This window comes from Camelus dromedarius, chromosome 6 (genome assembly GCF_036321535.1).
Source record: "Camelus dromedarius isolate mCamDro1 chromosome 6, mCamDro1.pat, whole genome shotgun sequence".
NCBI lineage: Eukaryota > Metazoa > Chordata > Mammalia > Artiodactyla > Camelidae > Camelus > Camelus dromedarius.
The window spans coordinates 7,968,032-7,984,615 of record NC_087441.1 but is presented as its reverse complement, the minus strand read 5'-3'; the positions used below and the strand labels follow the sequence as shown (position 1 = coordinate 7,984,615).

The following is a 16,584-nucleotide window of genomic DNA, read 5'->3' as shown; positions in this document are numbered from 1 at the left end:
TCTTCTTGGTTGCGGGGAAGAGCAGATTGGAGGTGATGTGTGTCCAATGTCACCAATGGAAAAGAAAGTAGGAGGCAAGTATGCAGAACCGGCCAATGAGCCTTAAACAGAAGCAAGATCCCCATGCAGGAGGCGCTTGCTGAAAACCATTAAACACCATAAATAGTTGATAGATTGAAGTTGTGGTGACATCCTTTTATACATCCCTAATTGATTAAAAATTTTTTTTGAGTTTTGAAGTTAAGAGTAAAAATAACAGCAGTTGAGAACATCATTCTTCTAATGTATTTTCAATGAAGATGATGTACACTAAACCTGGACCTTTATGCATCTGGTCACTCAAGGTACAGACTTTGTATTAGAAAAATTCAAGTGTGGGAGCTTGATGCTTTTAGAAACATGAGAAAGCCAATTTAATAAAATTTAAAATCCGATGTTATCATCATGGCAGAAAATGCAAAGACCTGTCCGTGTAGAACATTTTGTCTTTTCTGAACAAACACTGCGGAGATGCACAAGCCAGGGGAATGCTGCCATGCTTGTTGTCTTTTCCACAGGTATTGACCTGGCTGGGCTTTTCATGATCATCACTGCTGACCTGAAAACATCTGAAGGAGAAGTTTAGCTTCTGGAAGTCGTTGATACTCTTCTGACTGCTGTTTGTAAAATCGCCTCAGATTGGGGATTATTTTTGCTTTGCAGAAATTATCTGCTTGGAGCCCTGCATAATTTGTAACAATCTCTGGGAAAACCTCAGGAAAAAAGATATGCTTTTGACTTAGACGGATGTCAGAGGGTGCGGCAGGACCCAGTGAAAGGGCTCCTCAGGTGGCGGGAGGCTCTGAGAGCGACAGTTTCAGCCGAGGGACAGCTTCTTGGGGACTTTCTTCTCCCCAGGAAGGTGACAGTCTAAAAGAAAAAAAAAAAACAAAACAAAACCACAAGCAACACAGTTGCCAGTGAAATAAGAGAGGGAGTGCTTCACGCGGAGCTGCTGCTGGACTCTCGGCGCTCACCCGCGGGGCAGGAGCACAAGACCATGGAGTGACCGTCAGCGTGGGTCTGAGGAGAGACAGGAGATGGCCCACGAAGTCACCCTGAATTCCCTCCAGGAGTCAGAGCGCGAGGTGATTCTCCAGGTCCTGTACCGGGACCGGGTGGTTCAAAACATCGAGGAGGAAAGGATACGGTAGGCTGCCATTCAAATGGGTGGAATTCTTGGGGACTTTGGCTGTTCCTGCTCGGAAGCTGCTTCTGATCGGCACATTGCTCCTTGCTGACAGCACTGCCGGCCTCCCACTCAGCCTCTCGGCTGACAGGTGTGGGAAGGGAGGGCTGTGGGGGGGGAGATGAGCTCTGCTGTGTAACTTAGCATCGGGGATGGTGAGGGAAATCCTGCCTTTGTTTTTCCTTAAAAACAATGCCTTTTGGTGATAAGGTTGCTGCCTGCCTGCGTGCCTGTCCAATTGCCTACTTTGCAGGAATAATTCAAGGGACACTTTCAGACTTCTCATACCCCCTTCCAGGGAAAGCCCTCTGGCTGAGGATTTTCCTAAATTATTTTTGGTGGTAACTGAAGGCGCAAAGAAAGCACCTTAAAAACAGCAAATCTGCTGGAGTCCCTTCCTGTCTTTTTCTTCGCTCACTTTTGGTTCCCAGCCGGCTTTGAGGGAAGGAGGGGATAAAGTCTGAACCTGCCCAGCCTGCTCCCTGACCGATGTGTCAACAGAGAGCTTCTTTCCTCTCTGCCTCTAAGCTGCACCCGCTGTTTGACATTGGTTAACCCTTAGTAAAGCAGGGCTGGACCATCAAAACGGTGTCTGTTGTTAGCTGTCAAGATTTGTCTTTAATATGGTGATGGTTTTGTTTATCGTGTTTGTGGAGGATGGGTGGGCTAGAAAATAAGTAAACAGAGTAGGCTTTTTGGTTTGCTTTTTTTTTTAACGGCAGAACTCTCTCAGAGTCTGCCAGGAAAAGTAAACATGTAAAAGGAAACTTTGGACAACTAAATGTTTGAGGACTGAGAGAAAATTTCTGGTTAACCAGAAGGTACAATCTATCCTCCCCAGTTATCCCAAAGCTCTCTAAGTGTACTTAGAATTTTAATCCACTAAAAAAAATAAAATACACTGAACAAAATGGAATTTTCTTTGATGAGTAACAATCTTTCAGTGACTTAAAAACACCGTTTTCATTATTAACAAAGAAACATAGATACTGTGGTAAAAGGTTTTGCTCCAAAGGGTACTGATTCTAGGGCAAATCCTGAAAGTTGGATGTCAGTGTGTTTCTTGGGATTAACTTCTCTCTTCTAAAAGTGAGTAACAGAGACATTTCATGAGAGAGTATTTTGTTAATGATACCTTTTGGGGTCCAATGTGTGTCCCTCTGCACTAGGGCTGTTGTCCTGGGGAAATGGGGACTGAAAGTAACTGACTACCCTTAAAAAACAGTAGCAAGCATAGCATCACTTAAATAACTTTAGGGGGTAACTTACAACAACAGCAGGCGTGTGTACTGTGTATTTACAGATCTTTCCCTGCCTTGCATATTAGAATTGATGCCATTATCTGTGTTTGTCCTCTTTTCCTGTTCTTGCTTACCATTATAATGCCCTTTGGGCATGAAGGGATGAACAGCAGCTAACTCCTGTGCCAGGCGTAGTGCTTATGCTTTGCCAGTTAATCCTTACAGCAACACTGGGAGGTAAGGCTTTCACAGTCGAGAGGACCTCTGAGCCTCGGCTCCGAGAGGTCATGTGAGATCCTGGTCCACACGGCCGTGTTGGAACCTGGGGATGTTGGATGCCAAAGTCTTTCTCTTTTGCCACACATGGTGCTATTGGGGCCCTTGCCACGTGGGAGTTTGTCTGGCGTCTGTCCTCCCTCTCAGTCGTACCTTATTATTTAACTCCCGGGGCCACAGGAAACTGAAGACGCACCTGCAGCATCTCAGGTGGAAAGGCTCGAAGGGCGCCAGCCAGGAGTACAAAGAGGAGTCCTGTGCCCGCTGCCAGCGGGGCCTGGGGCTCCTGCTGAACCGGGGGGCTGTGTGCCAGGGCTGCAGCCACCGCGTGTGCTCCGAGTGCCGAGTGTTCCTGAGGAGGACCCGCGCCTGGAAGTGCACCGTGTGCTTTGAGGACAGGTGAGGATGGGGGGCGTGGAGATGTGGGGACAAACCGTTGAGAACGACAGCTGTCCCCGTCAAACTCTCTCGCTACAGTTTTACCCAGAGCTAAATATGGAGCTGCCTTTCTAGATGTGGAAGTTATTGTAATTCAAAATACATTTGGTTATATGAAAAAATGTTTTTTTTTAATTTACAAAAGTTTGTAATGGCTAAGGATCAGCTAACCTAGGAGTTAAAATTCATTTCAATTTCTTAACTAGGTGTCTTATTTTCTTAGAGCTTAATTTATCTCTTTCAGGAAAAGTGGAATGAATTGTAACATAGGGAGTATCAGAGTGGTCCTGGGCAGTTTTTTATAAAGCTTCATAAAATAAGGCTGTTTTGAAGAAGGCAAGCTGACCTGTATTGGATGCTCTAATAAAGAAATGGATGTGCTTTTTTTTTTAATTTGCACTCTTTTTTATTGAAGTATAGTCAGTTTACAATGTTGTGTCAGTTGCTGGTGTACAGCATAATGCTTCAGTCATACATATATTCATTTTCATATTCTTTTTCATTAGGGGTTACTACAAGATATTGAATATGGTTCCTTGTGCTATACAGTAGAAACTTGTTTATCTATTTTATATGTACTAGTTAGTATCTGCAAATCTCGAACTCCCAATTTATCCCTTCCCACCCTCTTTACCCTCTGGTAACCATAAGTTTGTTCTTTATGTCTGTGAGTCTATTTCTGTTTTGTAAATAAGTTCATTTGTGTCTTTTTTTAGATTCCACGTTAAAGTGATATCATATGGTATTTTTCTTTCTCTTTCTGGCTTACTTAGAATGACGATCTCCAGGTCCATCCATGTTGCTGCAAATAACATTGTTTCATTCTTTTTATGGCTGAGTAGTATTCCATTGTGTATATGTGCCACATCTTCTTTATCCAGTCATCTGTTGATGGACCTTTAAGTTGTTTCCATGTCTTGGCTATTGTAAACAGTGCTGCTATAAACATTGGGGTGCATGTATCTTTTTGAATTATAGTTTTCTCTGGCTAAATGCCCAGGAGTGGCATTGCTGGATCATATGGTAAGTCTATTTTTAGTTTTTTAAAGAACCTCTGTACTGTCCTCCATAGTGGCTGCACCAATTTACATTCCCACTAACAGTGTAGAAGGGTTCCTTTTTCTCCATACCTTCTCCAGCATTTATTATTTGTAGGCTTTTTGATGATGGCCATTCTGACTGGTGTGAGGTGAAGCCTCATTGTAGTTTGATTTGCATTTCTCTAATAATTAGCGATGTTGAACATCTTTTCATGTGCCTGTTGGCCGTCTGGAGAGATGTCTATTTAGTTCTTTTGCCCATTTTTGGATTGGGTTGTTTGTTTTTTTGATACTAAGCTGTATGAGCTATTTGTATATTTTGAAAATTAGTCCCTTGTCAGTTGCATCATTTGCAAATATTTTCTCCCAAGGAAATGGGTGTGCTTTCTATTAGTGATCGACTCAGTCTACATTTATTCTAATCTTTTGGTGTTGTGAGGTTTGAAAAATTTTTTGAACATGGCATTGGTTTTTTTAACTACCCATTTTGAAAATGATAAAGAACATATTTGGCTTGATCTCACAGTGTTTGGGCTGGTCACTGACTGCCTGAAAACACGGGGGGTGTTTCTGTTTGTTGGGGAAGCGTGTGTACAAGGACATCACGTTACTTGTGGGAAGGGAGAGACGTTTGCCTGCTGCAAGTCCAGGAGAGTAATCAGAGACCCTGCCATCTGAAAACAGCTTCTACATGTTGCTGCAGATGCAGAGTGCCCCAGGGGACAGAGACTGTGAGGGGTGCTGACACAGTGTGTGCCTAGCTGCTGGGTTTTCTCTCCCCCTAAATCAGGAGAACTGTGTTTATCAGCACCCTGATGTTAATCTCCTTAAATTTCCCAGCCCTTTGCAGGGCTTCATGAATCTCAATCAGTCACTCATTCAAAGGTGAGTCAGTCAAGCAGATTTCCTTGCTCCTGATGGGGAGGCCTCCCATCATGAAACAGGCCAAGCCCCACCCACGTGTATCAAGGTTACCTCTGGGCATCTCATGTTTCCCCGGTTTGCCAGAGCCAACGCCAGTCAGGCTTTTCTTTGCTTGAGAGGAAAAGACAAAGGCAGTACTGTTGTGCTCAGGCAGTTCTGGGCTCTGGAGAGAGTAGGGAAGGCCCTGAGATCTTCATCCCCTATTTCAGTCAACCAAATGTATTTGCTGTCTAATGATAAACAGTGCGTGATAAGGTATTAAACTCTTCAGCCTTTTTTCTTCTTCTAACTATAACTTCTATATTCTTCTAGTTAACTATAAGCTAAAGATCAAAACAGGAGGACAGGGCTGAGGCCACCTCCCAGGAACCCAGTCCTGTTGATACCTCCACGCCGGAGGGCACGGTGCCTGGAGCGTTGTAACTTCACCCCTGTCAGCACACAGTGTGATTTCTAAAACCCCAGCTTCCTTATGTTGAAATAAGGATGCTTTTCAAAATACCTAAGATAATTGCGTTGCTCTGAGTGAACTGGCACAGGAAACCATGTGGGAGAGAGCTCATATATAATTTATAACAGCACATACCCCCTGTCTTTTTTCTCTGTTTCCTTTCTTTGAAGCTCCCTGCTCTCTGTCCAGTGTCCGCTCTGGGCTGCCAAACCAAAGAAAAGGCTTAGTAAACTTTAGGGTGTTTGAATATATGTATGTATATATACATATATATATATTTTATATATATATGCATGCCTGGGACATTGTGCTGTATGCCAGAAATTGACACATTGTAACTGACTGTACTTCAATTAAAAAAAAGAAAGAAACTTTAGGGTGTTTGACTGTCACAAATGAGCAGCAACCTGGATGGGGTTTTGACCCATTTTCCTCCCTCTTCTTTCTCAGCTGGAGGCTTGTTCCTTAAGAAACAGATTTGTTATGGGAACAGGAGGAGAAAATAGGTTTTAAAATCAAGAAAGAGGAAGCTCTAGGGTAGCTTTTTTTTTTTTTTTTAATCAAAACCGATGTAGAGATTGCTGCAGTCAGTGTGAAAGGCCTGTGACCAGCACTGGCCTTGAGCTTGTGTTGGGGTCCAGGAGGCCCCCTAGGTTTCTGCTAAGGGTCACGGGAGCCCAGGGGAGGGAGAGGTGAGGGAGGGCTGACTTGAGGTGACTTCCCAGATCACCCATGGTGGGAACGTTGCTGGAAGTGGGCCGGGGTTAGAGAGGAGACGGGCATCGTCAGGAAGAGGGAGCACCATGGGGAAGATGTGGACCACTCACCACGTGGGAGGCTGTGCTAAGCATTTCTTTACATAAGTGTTTTATTTAAATCTGAAAACAATCGTACATGACAGCTATTACTATTACCCCAGTTTTCCAGGGGAAGAAATTGAGGCTTAGAGACACAGGCTAGATAGTCCAAGACCACGTAGTCAGTGAGACTAGAACCAGATCTCCCTTCTCCGCCCTCTCCTGCCTGCTGGGAGACTCGCCCCAGGGGACAAGGTCTTAAAAGTCACTCAGAAGAGATTGGATTGGAGGCTGTGGGAAATGGGGCGGGGGTGGGGCGAGCATACACACTTCACCAGAAGAAAGCCACAAAGAAGTCCCCCAGTGCTCTGCAGGGTGGACTCAGGAGGGGACAAGGGAGGTGGACTAGGCAGGTGAAAGTTTAATTGTCTTTGAAGCCTTACATTACCAAACACAGAGTAAAAAAGAAATTTCAAGGATGCTTTTTGAAAAAGTTTATTTTTGAAAGGTGTATTTTGTGCTTGCTAACAGAAATGTTTTCACAGTAGTTTGAGTATCATTCCTTTTGTTGAAGCTGAAATTTCTTCTGTGGTCAGCACTTGATTCGTCACTGCGGGTCTTGCTTTTAAAACCTTTTTGAGATGAGTAAGCTTTCCGCATCCCGAAGTCTTTTGTTCATACTTGAAGTTGTCCCCTTACTCAGTTCAGTGGAAACGCTTTGCCCTGCAGGAAGGTCATTGCCAGGAGGCCGATTCCCCAGGCTGGCACTGGGCGTGGTGGTTAAGTCCCACCTTCGTAAATGCTCTGGGCTGAAATAGAGGCGAGAGTTGAGGGCACTGGGGGTGTCGGGGTACCAGACAGACTTGTAGGTTCTTTCCAGTCGTTTGTTCATAGAATTTCTGCAACAACAGACCCATGTCCACAGACCAGATCAAGAGTGTACTCCAGTGCCAGACAGAAGTCACGGGTGGATTTACTGTCGTTAGATGATTCAGCTCCCGTACTGTCTCACGAGTGCAGATACCTCTGAGACCATGATTTCCCAAATTGCAGGTTCTTTATTCTGATTCATTTTCTGTCAACTAAAGTGCCTCGCCAAAGAATTTTTTCCCAGAAGAGCACATGGGTAGCATGTGTTCTAAGCCGTTGCCTATTTGAGGCACCTCCCTCAGGTGCCTCCCCTCCTGAGTAATGACTCTGCTGGGTTTTAAAATCTCGGGGCCCCAACTTTTCATCTCAAAGTTCAGTTAATGCATATTGTTGTCTTTTACAATTTAATGTGACAGAGACATCTGAGGCTAGTTTTATTTTTATTTCTTTATTGATCATGTGGATTTTGTGGGGTTTTGTGGGGGGAGGGAATTAATTAGGTTTGTTTGTTTGTTTGTTTATTTAATGGAGGTACTGAACCCAGGACCTCGTGCATGCCGAGCATGCTCTCTACCACTGAGCTATACCCCCACCCCGATCATCTGGATTTTATGTACTAGATTCATTGTTTTTTTCGTATCCTTGTAATTAAAAACAGTTTCTAATACACTCCTGGGTCTGAGTTTCTCCACATTGATTTGTATGTAATAAGGAAAGTTCCTTTGGGCTGCCTGTCTCTTGGATTTGCTTGTTTTATTTTTTAAAAAAATCATTTTTAATTGTGGCTAAGTAGGCATAACAAGAAATTTTCCATCTTAGCCATTGTTAAGTGTACAGTTGAGCAGCATTAAATACATTTAAGACTGTGGGTAATCATTGGTCAAATCCATTTCACCTGCTAATCAAGGTCCTTTACAAAAGACTCGCATGTCCTTCAAACAGCAAGTGGCTTAAACAGTAAGATGCTTGCCCGAGTTGTTTTCCAGGAAATTGGAGTCAGCTGCATCTAGTTTTAGCTGAGCTGGTTAAGACTGGATGCGACTACTGCCCCTTCAGCTGGGCATGCATGTGTGTCTGCTCCGTGACTGTTCGACATCAGAGGGCAGGAAACTCCACCCTCGGGTCAGGCCGAGCACCTGTTTTCCAGCGTGCAGAGGCCTGTAGCCCAGTGACGCCTGCGCAGAACGAGGATGCCGGCTCCTTTTTCCAGTCACTTTTCCCCAAGCTCCCCTCGCTCAGACCGCCCTTCTTCTTTATTCTTCATCCCATCAATACCCTGAGCCCCTTGCTTCGGGAAGTGGGTCTGAGACCCACTCCCTGTCGTTGCTGCAAACCTGGGCGTCTCAGCGTTTCAGCTTGCTGTGCTTGGGGCAAACGAACCTGGCTTGGTAATACATTCATATTGTTGTGCTTGTTCTTTTATGAGGGGGTAATTGGGTTTATTCATTTATTTCTATTTGGAGGAGGTACTGGGGATTGAACCTGGGGCCTCGTGCGTGTAAAGCATCCGCTCTACCACTTGAGCTGTACCCTCCCCCCCAGAACTTCTTCATCCTGCAGAATTGAGGCTCTGTACCTGTTAGACAGCTCCCTGTTCCTCCCTCCAGGCCCCTGGCAGTACCCATTCTACTTTCTGTCTCTATGAATATGACTACTTTATGTCCCTCATATAAGTGGAATCACACAGTTCCATCTTTTTGTGACTGGCTTATTTCACTGAGAGTACTGTTTTCAGGGTGCATGGACCCCCGCTCCCACCCACTTAGAGGGAAAGACACCATCAGACCTCATTGCCACCTTGGCTCCACCGATGTCGGTCCTGCCTTATCCCTTCTGTCCTCACGGTGCTCCCTGCAGCGGTGGGAATATTCACTCACCAACCCACAGGTATTCGCCAGCCCCACCCTGTGCCTCAGTTGTGCTCAGGGCTGTGGATGCAGCACTGAATATGGTGCGGGTGGGAGGGCGACCCGCCTCCCCTCTGTGGTCAAGTAAAGGAGTTATTCATGTTTTGCAAGAAATGGTGGTAGCAGCTTGATAAAAATCATTTCTTTATCTTCATCTTGATTCAGACTCCTCTGCTCGTTGCCTCGGATTTAATCACAATGATCAGTCTTTTTTCCTGTAAGAACATTGAAATCAGATCAACAGAACTGGTTGGGGTGGAAAGAAACCTCAACTGTTTTGTCTGTAACTAAAAACCGTCTTAGATGCAAAATTATTTGAAGTAAAACAAATTTGTTTCAGTTGTTTGGGTGCACAGGACTGTTTTAGCTGAGAATTACCAAGCGGTTGGACAAGCTAGTTAGAAGTTGGGTTGATCTCAGTTGTATAATATTTGGCTTCTTCATTTGGAGCTTCTGCAGCTTGTTGGTAAGCCACCAAGGCTTTCTTGAGACTTCTCTGCCATCAGGGCACTGGTTGGAGAGCAAATCTACGTGGGAGATGTGTGTCTTTAGGCTTTCAAAGAATCCTGGTGTGCAGACCAATTTTTCTACCTCTTGTTCATTGAGTGGTGGAAATACATTAAGTAACTCTAGAGAATCATGCTGACTTTTCTTGGAGCATAAAGCATGGGTATGATAGCTTACCCACCTGCAGAAGCCAGTACTTTGGATGCAGAGTAACAATGCATTCCAGCAGGCTTACTTGGCTCACTGCTTGCTAATAGTAATGAGGTCAAACTATCTTTCTGTTAGGGTCCTCCACTCATCGTATTACTACTGAACATTTGTATGGTAGAATTTGCAAAGTGCTTTTCAACAGTTATTTCTCTTTTGCTAATGGAATGACAGCATTAGCAAAGTTCAGGGCTATGAACATGGATGCTGGAATCTCCAGAAGTAAGAGCCATTGATGCACTGAGAGCTTGGCATTGATAGTGATGACTCAAGCAGAGTCAGTGGAAAGTCAGACACAGAACTCAAGTCTCTGACTGTATCTTCTGCTCTCTCCACCACTCTTGGATTTTGCTTTCTGGATGTATTTATCAATTGATAAAAAAAATTTTAAAGAAGCCAGTCCTGATTCTACTTGAGAAATTTTAAGACATTAATCTGTTGCTGAGCTCAGAAAAATTTCCAAGAAGTTTTTGTAGCCAAATTCTGATTGAGTCGTCAGGAAAGAAAGAATGCTTCCTTTGGTCCCTGTGAGTCAGGCTACCCTGTGTTGGCCATAATGAGGACAGAGACACTGCAAGGGGCACCACTGCAAGATCGGCTCACCTCTGGCTTAGACAGTTAGCCATAAATGATCCTCCTTATAAGACTTGGGATCTGTGTGGACAGGGAGCCCTTGTGAATGCTTATGAAGCAGCTGATTCTGCAGGAAGGATTTATGGGGAGCAAATCTAGTTCTCAAAGGAAAGAGCCTCAAATGCAAAAAGTGCTTGTCATTGTGTAGTTGAGGACCGGGGTGCTTTCATCCTTCCATCCTTTCGTCACAGATAAGCCCAAGAGACTTGTGGGTTTGTGTCCAAATCTGTCCCTGCTGAGTCAGCTCCTGCTTGAATTTCACAAGTAATCATTTGGGATTCAATTAGATGATTAGATGGTTACGTCAGATGATCAGCACTAGGAGACCAATATTTTAATTTGCCTGCTTCTTGGATAGGCTCTGAAACCTGGGCTAGAGGACTTTGCAGTAAAATGTTGATTTATTCAGGTGTTTTCACCTTCCTCTCTCCCCGCCCCTTGGCGGTTCCACTCTTCCGTGACTGTGTATTTCAAAAACAGGTGTGTTTACTCCTCCGTGGTGGCCTGTGTCTGCCTAGCTCAGCCGACCATAGAGAGAGTCATGGTTTGCTTGGCTGCTGAATTCTTAGCTCGGATCCCTTTTCCGATCTGAGACCTTGCTCCCTCCTAGCACCTGTCTCATATATGGAAGCTGTGGTCACAGGGTAACGGGCTGGAGCGTGTGAGAGAGTCGATTCGTTGAAAGGGTCACCACCCCCAGGGAAAAAAATCAGAAAGTGAAGTTTATTATCAGATGGAGGCCTCCTTGTTTCCACATTTGATCTTGATCTCCTGCTCTCCTGATGTAATTCTTAGACTTTGTCCTGCTTATAAGGATGGATGGAGCATCCTCAGAAACAGAGCAGTTGGCAGGAGTGGTGCTTCAGAGGAGCATGAATTCACCACCCTGTTAATCTCGCCAAACTTTCTTGGTTTTTGATCCTCTGCTTGTCTTCAAGTACCAGAGGGGAAAATGTCCGTTGAGATGCTGAATTCTCCTTCAAGGGTTTTGTGTCAATTCAGTGGATTAGATATCCAAGTTTCTGATTTTATGGATGGAAAATTTTCCCTGTCTCTCTGGAGACATATCACAGTTGCACATTTTATGTATTTTTGACTCTGAATGATAGTGACTGATTATCAGAATTCATTTATCAGAATTCATAAATGCTCTGCATATGTTTTCCTTGTTCTAGTCACTAGGCACCGAGAATAATCACTCACATACTAATCAGAGAATGTAAAAGTTTCTAAGCAGATAAAGGGGAGGATGTTGGTTGATGTCTTTTGACAACTACTAAAGCCCCACAGAGAGATAGGATACTTCTTTTAAAAAAAATGTAGATTGGCATATATTTGTAAACTTACCACTTTGTAAGCATTTAAAAATTCCATTTGAGTTCATATATGGCCTAAAAGAACCTAATGGAGAGTGTATTTTAGTAAGTACTTTATAGAAGAGAATTTGCCATAAGTTGAAGTTTTAATTTTTCTTAAACTTGCATAACCTAGGAATGGACAAGTTTTATGGCACATTATTTTAAGGGTGTTAATAATTTATAGTATCTCTATGTTTAACTATTTATGTCCCGAAAGACTGTTGACAGTTCTGCCTTTCTGAAGTTCTTCGAGGTTGAGGGGGGATTTCTTCAGAAATTTGGAAACTCTCAAGAGTAAAACATGTTTGGGAAGTTCAGTTTCAAGCAGTGAGCTCACAAAGGGCTCAGCAGGGCTCTGCCTCTTACTTCAACGGGAGGGGATGCAGGGATGGAGCGATGCCCAGGGAGCCACTGTCAGACCGGCTGCCCCACATGAGGTCCCCTGTTTCTCAAGTGGCCCCTGAATCTCCAGTGAAGCACTTTGATCCCATACTCCAGAGCTCAGGTCCTCCCAGGAACCTTCTTAGGTGAATCCGCTCTGTTGGCTCTTGGTAAGTGTTGCGGTTAACTCCACCTGACCTTGACCCAGCCCGAGGATGCTCTCCCTCTTAACCAAGCAGACAGCAGTGAGTTTTTGTTGATTATCCTTCATGCCGTTGCTCCCCACCATAAACGTAAGTTGATCATTTTGATGGCAGTTTTGTTTCTCCTCATATGTTTATTATGTCGGGCACACACACAGGTTAATATGTATGTTACATACATATTACCTCTGGGGTAAGGTGTGCCCAAGCAGAACCTCCCAGGTTCGCTACTTACCAGGCAGATCGCTCAGCCTCTATGGGAATCTGTCAGGATAGGGATTGGAACTCTGAGGCCCTTTGCCAGACTAATATTTCGTGGTATTATCTCCCCACCTCTTATGCGCCAAATACAGCCCCGCCCATCTCTCTCTCTCTCAGGCCTCCTTTCTGCTTGTTTTCCAGAAATGTGAAAATAAAAACTGGAGAATGGTTCTTTGAGGAACGAGCCAAGAAATTTCCAACTGAAGGTAAATGCTCTTAAAAGTTTACTAAAGTAAAATGATATAGCCCCAGTTTAAAAATATTTGGTGTTGAGATTTTTGAATGTGAAAAACTTAACAAGGCGAGGTATATGGGCCTCTGCCTCTGGTCAGTCCTCCTCTGGTCAGTCCTCCTGTTCCTTTTGTTTAAACTGTCCTATCTCTGCTCCTCAGCTCATGCAGTCACCATCTTTGCTTTGGGGGCTCCCTCTGTACCCCCATTTCTACCTGCTGAAATGCTTCTGTTCTCCGTGAAGTTTCCCTGACTTCCTGCCTCTGGAAGTGACGACTCCTTCCTCTGAAACACCGCTTTGTACATCTCTTCCACAGTTGTTGAAAGTTCCTCATATTATATCATTCCTTATGCCTTTCTCTTTTTCTTCACAAGCAGAAACTGCGCTTTTAAAATCTTGTTAGCTCCTTTCAGCACAAAACCTTGTTCATGATCAAAATGATTGAATAACCGAAGACCACAGTGAGTGAACTGTGTTAGGGTTTAGCAGATATTGATGATTATGAAGTGAAGCACATATGATTATGTGGGTGGAAGCATGTATTTGGTCTGTGTACCACCAATGTCTTATGAAGTATTTGCAAAGTTGATATAACGGTGTGATTAGTCGCTGGGCCCCAAGGCCATGGAGAGGATACAGAAGTGCCGTGTCGGAGGATGTGAACTGGACAGATAAGAGAATGACTTATCCCCCAAAGGTGCACACCCGTGTTATCACAATCAAGTGGAGCCTGCATGCTCTGTAGTCCCATCTGTTCATGGTGGTGACAGGGGTAGCCACCTCCTCTGTGTTGTGTGACAGTGGGGACTGCACACAGGAGAGCCTAGACTGACTCAGATGGAATGGGGTGGCTGGAAACACTTTTAAAAATAGTGACAGTTTAAGATGAAGAAATAAGCTATTTTGCCTCAACCATAAATGTGTGTTGGCACAGAAAGGAAGCCATTCATTTGAATGTCGATGTCCAGCTTTTATAAAAACACTGTTAATCGAGGTCTGTGCTTAGTCGGTGGTGAATTCTCCCCTGGACTATAGCCCTGACTCTTTCTTACTCAAGGAGAGTGATGTTTCTGCTGAATTTATTAGGAATCTGGAGGGATGCTGAAGACTGATGGGAGTGCTCAAGCAAAAAAAAAAAAAAAAAAAAACCAGCAAGTGTGTATGATTTTATCCAGATCTGTGCTTCTTAATCCTTTTTTTCATTAGTTCCCTCTCTCTGGTCTCCAGTCTTGTTAACACTTTTTGCCGAAATATTACCTGTCCGTGAAAGTTTCACATCCCAGATGTCTTGTATACCTGTTTATGTTTTGAGGCCTTTTGGAGCATACCACAGACCATTGCAACATCTAAGATTTCTTTTATTGAAATGTAATTGGTTTACAATGTTGTATTAATTTCTGGTGTATAGCTAAGTGATTCAGTTATAAACATATATCTTTTTTGATATTCTTTTTCATGTAATAGTCTATTATAATACATTGAGTATAGTTCCCTGTACTATGCAGTAGGACCTTGTTGTTTATCTACTTTATATATGGGTTTATCTGTAAATCCCAAACTCCCAGTTTATCCCTCCCTACCCCGTCCCCCCCATAACCATACATTTGTTTTCAATGTCTGTGAGTCTGTTTCTGTTTTGTAAATAATTTCATTTGTGTCATTTTTTAAAAGATAGCACATATAAGAGATACCATATGGTATTTTTCTTTCTGGCTTACTTCACATAGTATGACAATCTCTAGGTCCATCCATGTAGCTGCAAATGGCATTATTTTATTCTTTTTCATGGCTGAGTAGTATTCCTGTGTGTTTGTGTGTGTGTATACCACAACTTCTTATCCAGTCATCTGTCGATGGACATTTAGGTTGCTTTCAAGTCTTGCCTGGGTCTTGGCTAGTATAAATAGTGCTAATATGAACATTGAGGTGCATGTATCTTTTTGAATTAGTTTCCTCTAGAGATATTCCCAGGAGTGGGATTGCTGGATCATAGGGTAAGTCTATTTTTAGTTTAAAGAATGTCCAAACTGTTTTCCATAGTGGCAGCACCAAACTACATTCCCACCAACAGTGTAGGAGGGTTCCCTTTTCTCCACAGCCTCTCCAGCATTTATAGTTTGTGGGTTTTTGAATGATGGCCATTCTGACTGGTGTGAGGTGATACCTCATTGTAGTTTTGATTTGCATTTCTCTGATAATTAGTGATATTGAGCATTTTTTTCATGTGCCTCTTGGCCATTTGTATGTCTTCATTGGAGAAATGTTTGTTTAGGTCTTCTCCCCATTTTTTGATTGGGTTGTTTGGGTTTTTCATTACTGAATTGTGCAATATCTAAGATTTTTTTCATTCTCCAAGTACCGGTTTTTGCCCTCTTGGGACTACCGTCCGCATCCATGTGGTGCAGGTGAGCAATGGCAGCATGGAGTCTTCCTAAATGTTTTATTGTTTTGTTTCTTTAAAATGCTTTTTTGCCTGGAGGCTGGGGTCTTCAGGTGGTGGATAGATTTGCGGTTTTTTTTTCACTTCTAGTCCTAGTTCAACAATAAGACTGTCAGGAGTGAAATTTCTGTTATTTCTCAATACCAACTCAGCAAAGACGTCTCCTGGAATTTTTAAAATACATCGTTGGAGGTTTTAGTATCATTATTTCCATTAGAGAAATTAATTTGCAGGCTAGAACACGTGTGTGCATGTGCATGCATGCCCAGGAGTGGTACCACCTCGTCTTTCCCGCACTCTTCTGGGTGAGTAGAAGTAGGTTATCCTGCAGGTTTACTTGCGATAAAGGGAGGAGGAAAGAACTGAGACCAACTCACTGTGTTTTCCTTCCTGTCCAGTGACTTTCCACAAGAGTGAAGGCATCAGTAAGAAAAATGAGAGGAATGAAATTCAGCCCTCAGCATAAATCATTCTTTTCAATGTCTGTTGTTTTCCTGAGGTGTAAAACAAACAAACAAAATTTTAAAAAATCCTTCCTTCTCTGCAAGACTTCCTCAAATGCGGCAGTGCCTCGTTTCCTTATTGCCCAATTTTAGCAAAGTTGGCTTTTAAGGTTTGGAGAGGTGAAGAAAAAAGCCAACTTGTTGTAAAGTTAGAGAATTTCCAGTTTTGCTGTTACATTTTAGGGAGTTTATAATGTTATTAAAATGATAAATAAAAGTGCAATGAGCACACTTGTAGATAAATCTTTGGCACATCTCTGAATGTTTCTAGAAACACGACAAGAGGAAAGGTTAAAAACGTTGCCTCCAGAAAGGTTGTACCTTTCTCACCAGTAAAAATTATCCTTTAAGACAAGCAACAACTTTGTCAGTTTGCTAAAACCCCGTTGGTGGTCCAGAATGGTCACTTACTGTTTTCGTTTGAATTCTAATGACTAATGAGATTGAATATTTTCCACCTTTTTGACCTTCTGCAGATGTCCTTCATGTGTTAAGGCTATTTGCTCTTCTTGGTCATATTGGTTACTTATGTATCTTTATGTTTATTAACATACAGAATTTTTTTTCTTGGTGGGTAAATCTACCCTTTCCTATATAATTTCTTTGCTTTTATGCTTAGAGACACCTTCCTTATCCTGCCATCAGTTGTATATCCACATTACTTTCTTCTAATTTTTATGATTTATT

The 16,584-nt window shown here is 43.1% G+C and overlaps 1 protein-coding gene across 10 annotated transcripts in view; it reads left to right on the top strand.

The window, feature by feature from the left end:
• Nucleotides 1–16,584, top strand: part of SYTL3 (synaptotagmin like 3) — a 78,052-nt gene that overhangs the window by 14,972 nt on the left and 46,496 nt on the right. For 8 of the 10 annotated variants that reach the window (XM_010996650.3, XM_064486519.1, XM_064486518.1 and 5 more), the window contains exons 2-4: nucleotides 558–1,189; nucleotides 2,926–3,144; nucleotides 12,864–12,928. In XM_010996650.3, coding sequence (XP_010994952.2) covers nucleotides 1,080–1,189; nucleotides 2,926–3,144; nucleotides 12,864–12,928 — 394 coding nt within the window. In that variant the 5' untranslated portion in view covers nucleotides 558–1,079. Of the gene's footprint in view, nucleotides 1–50; nucleotides 75–557; nucleotides 1,190–2,925; nucleotides 3,145–9,060; nucleotides 9,153–12,863; nucleotides 12,929–16,584 lie in introns of those variants that run through there. The other 2 variants (XM_064486517.1, XM_031456621.2) reach the window with 2 other exon arrangements.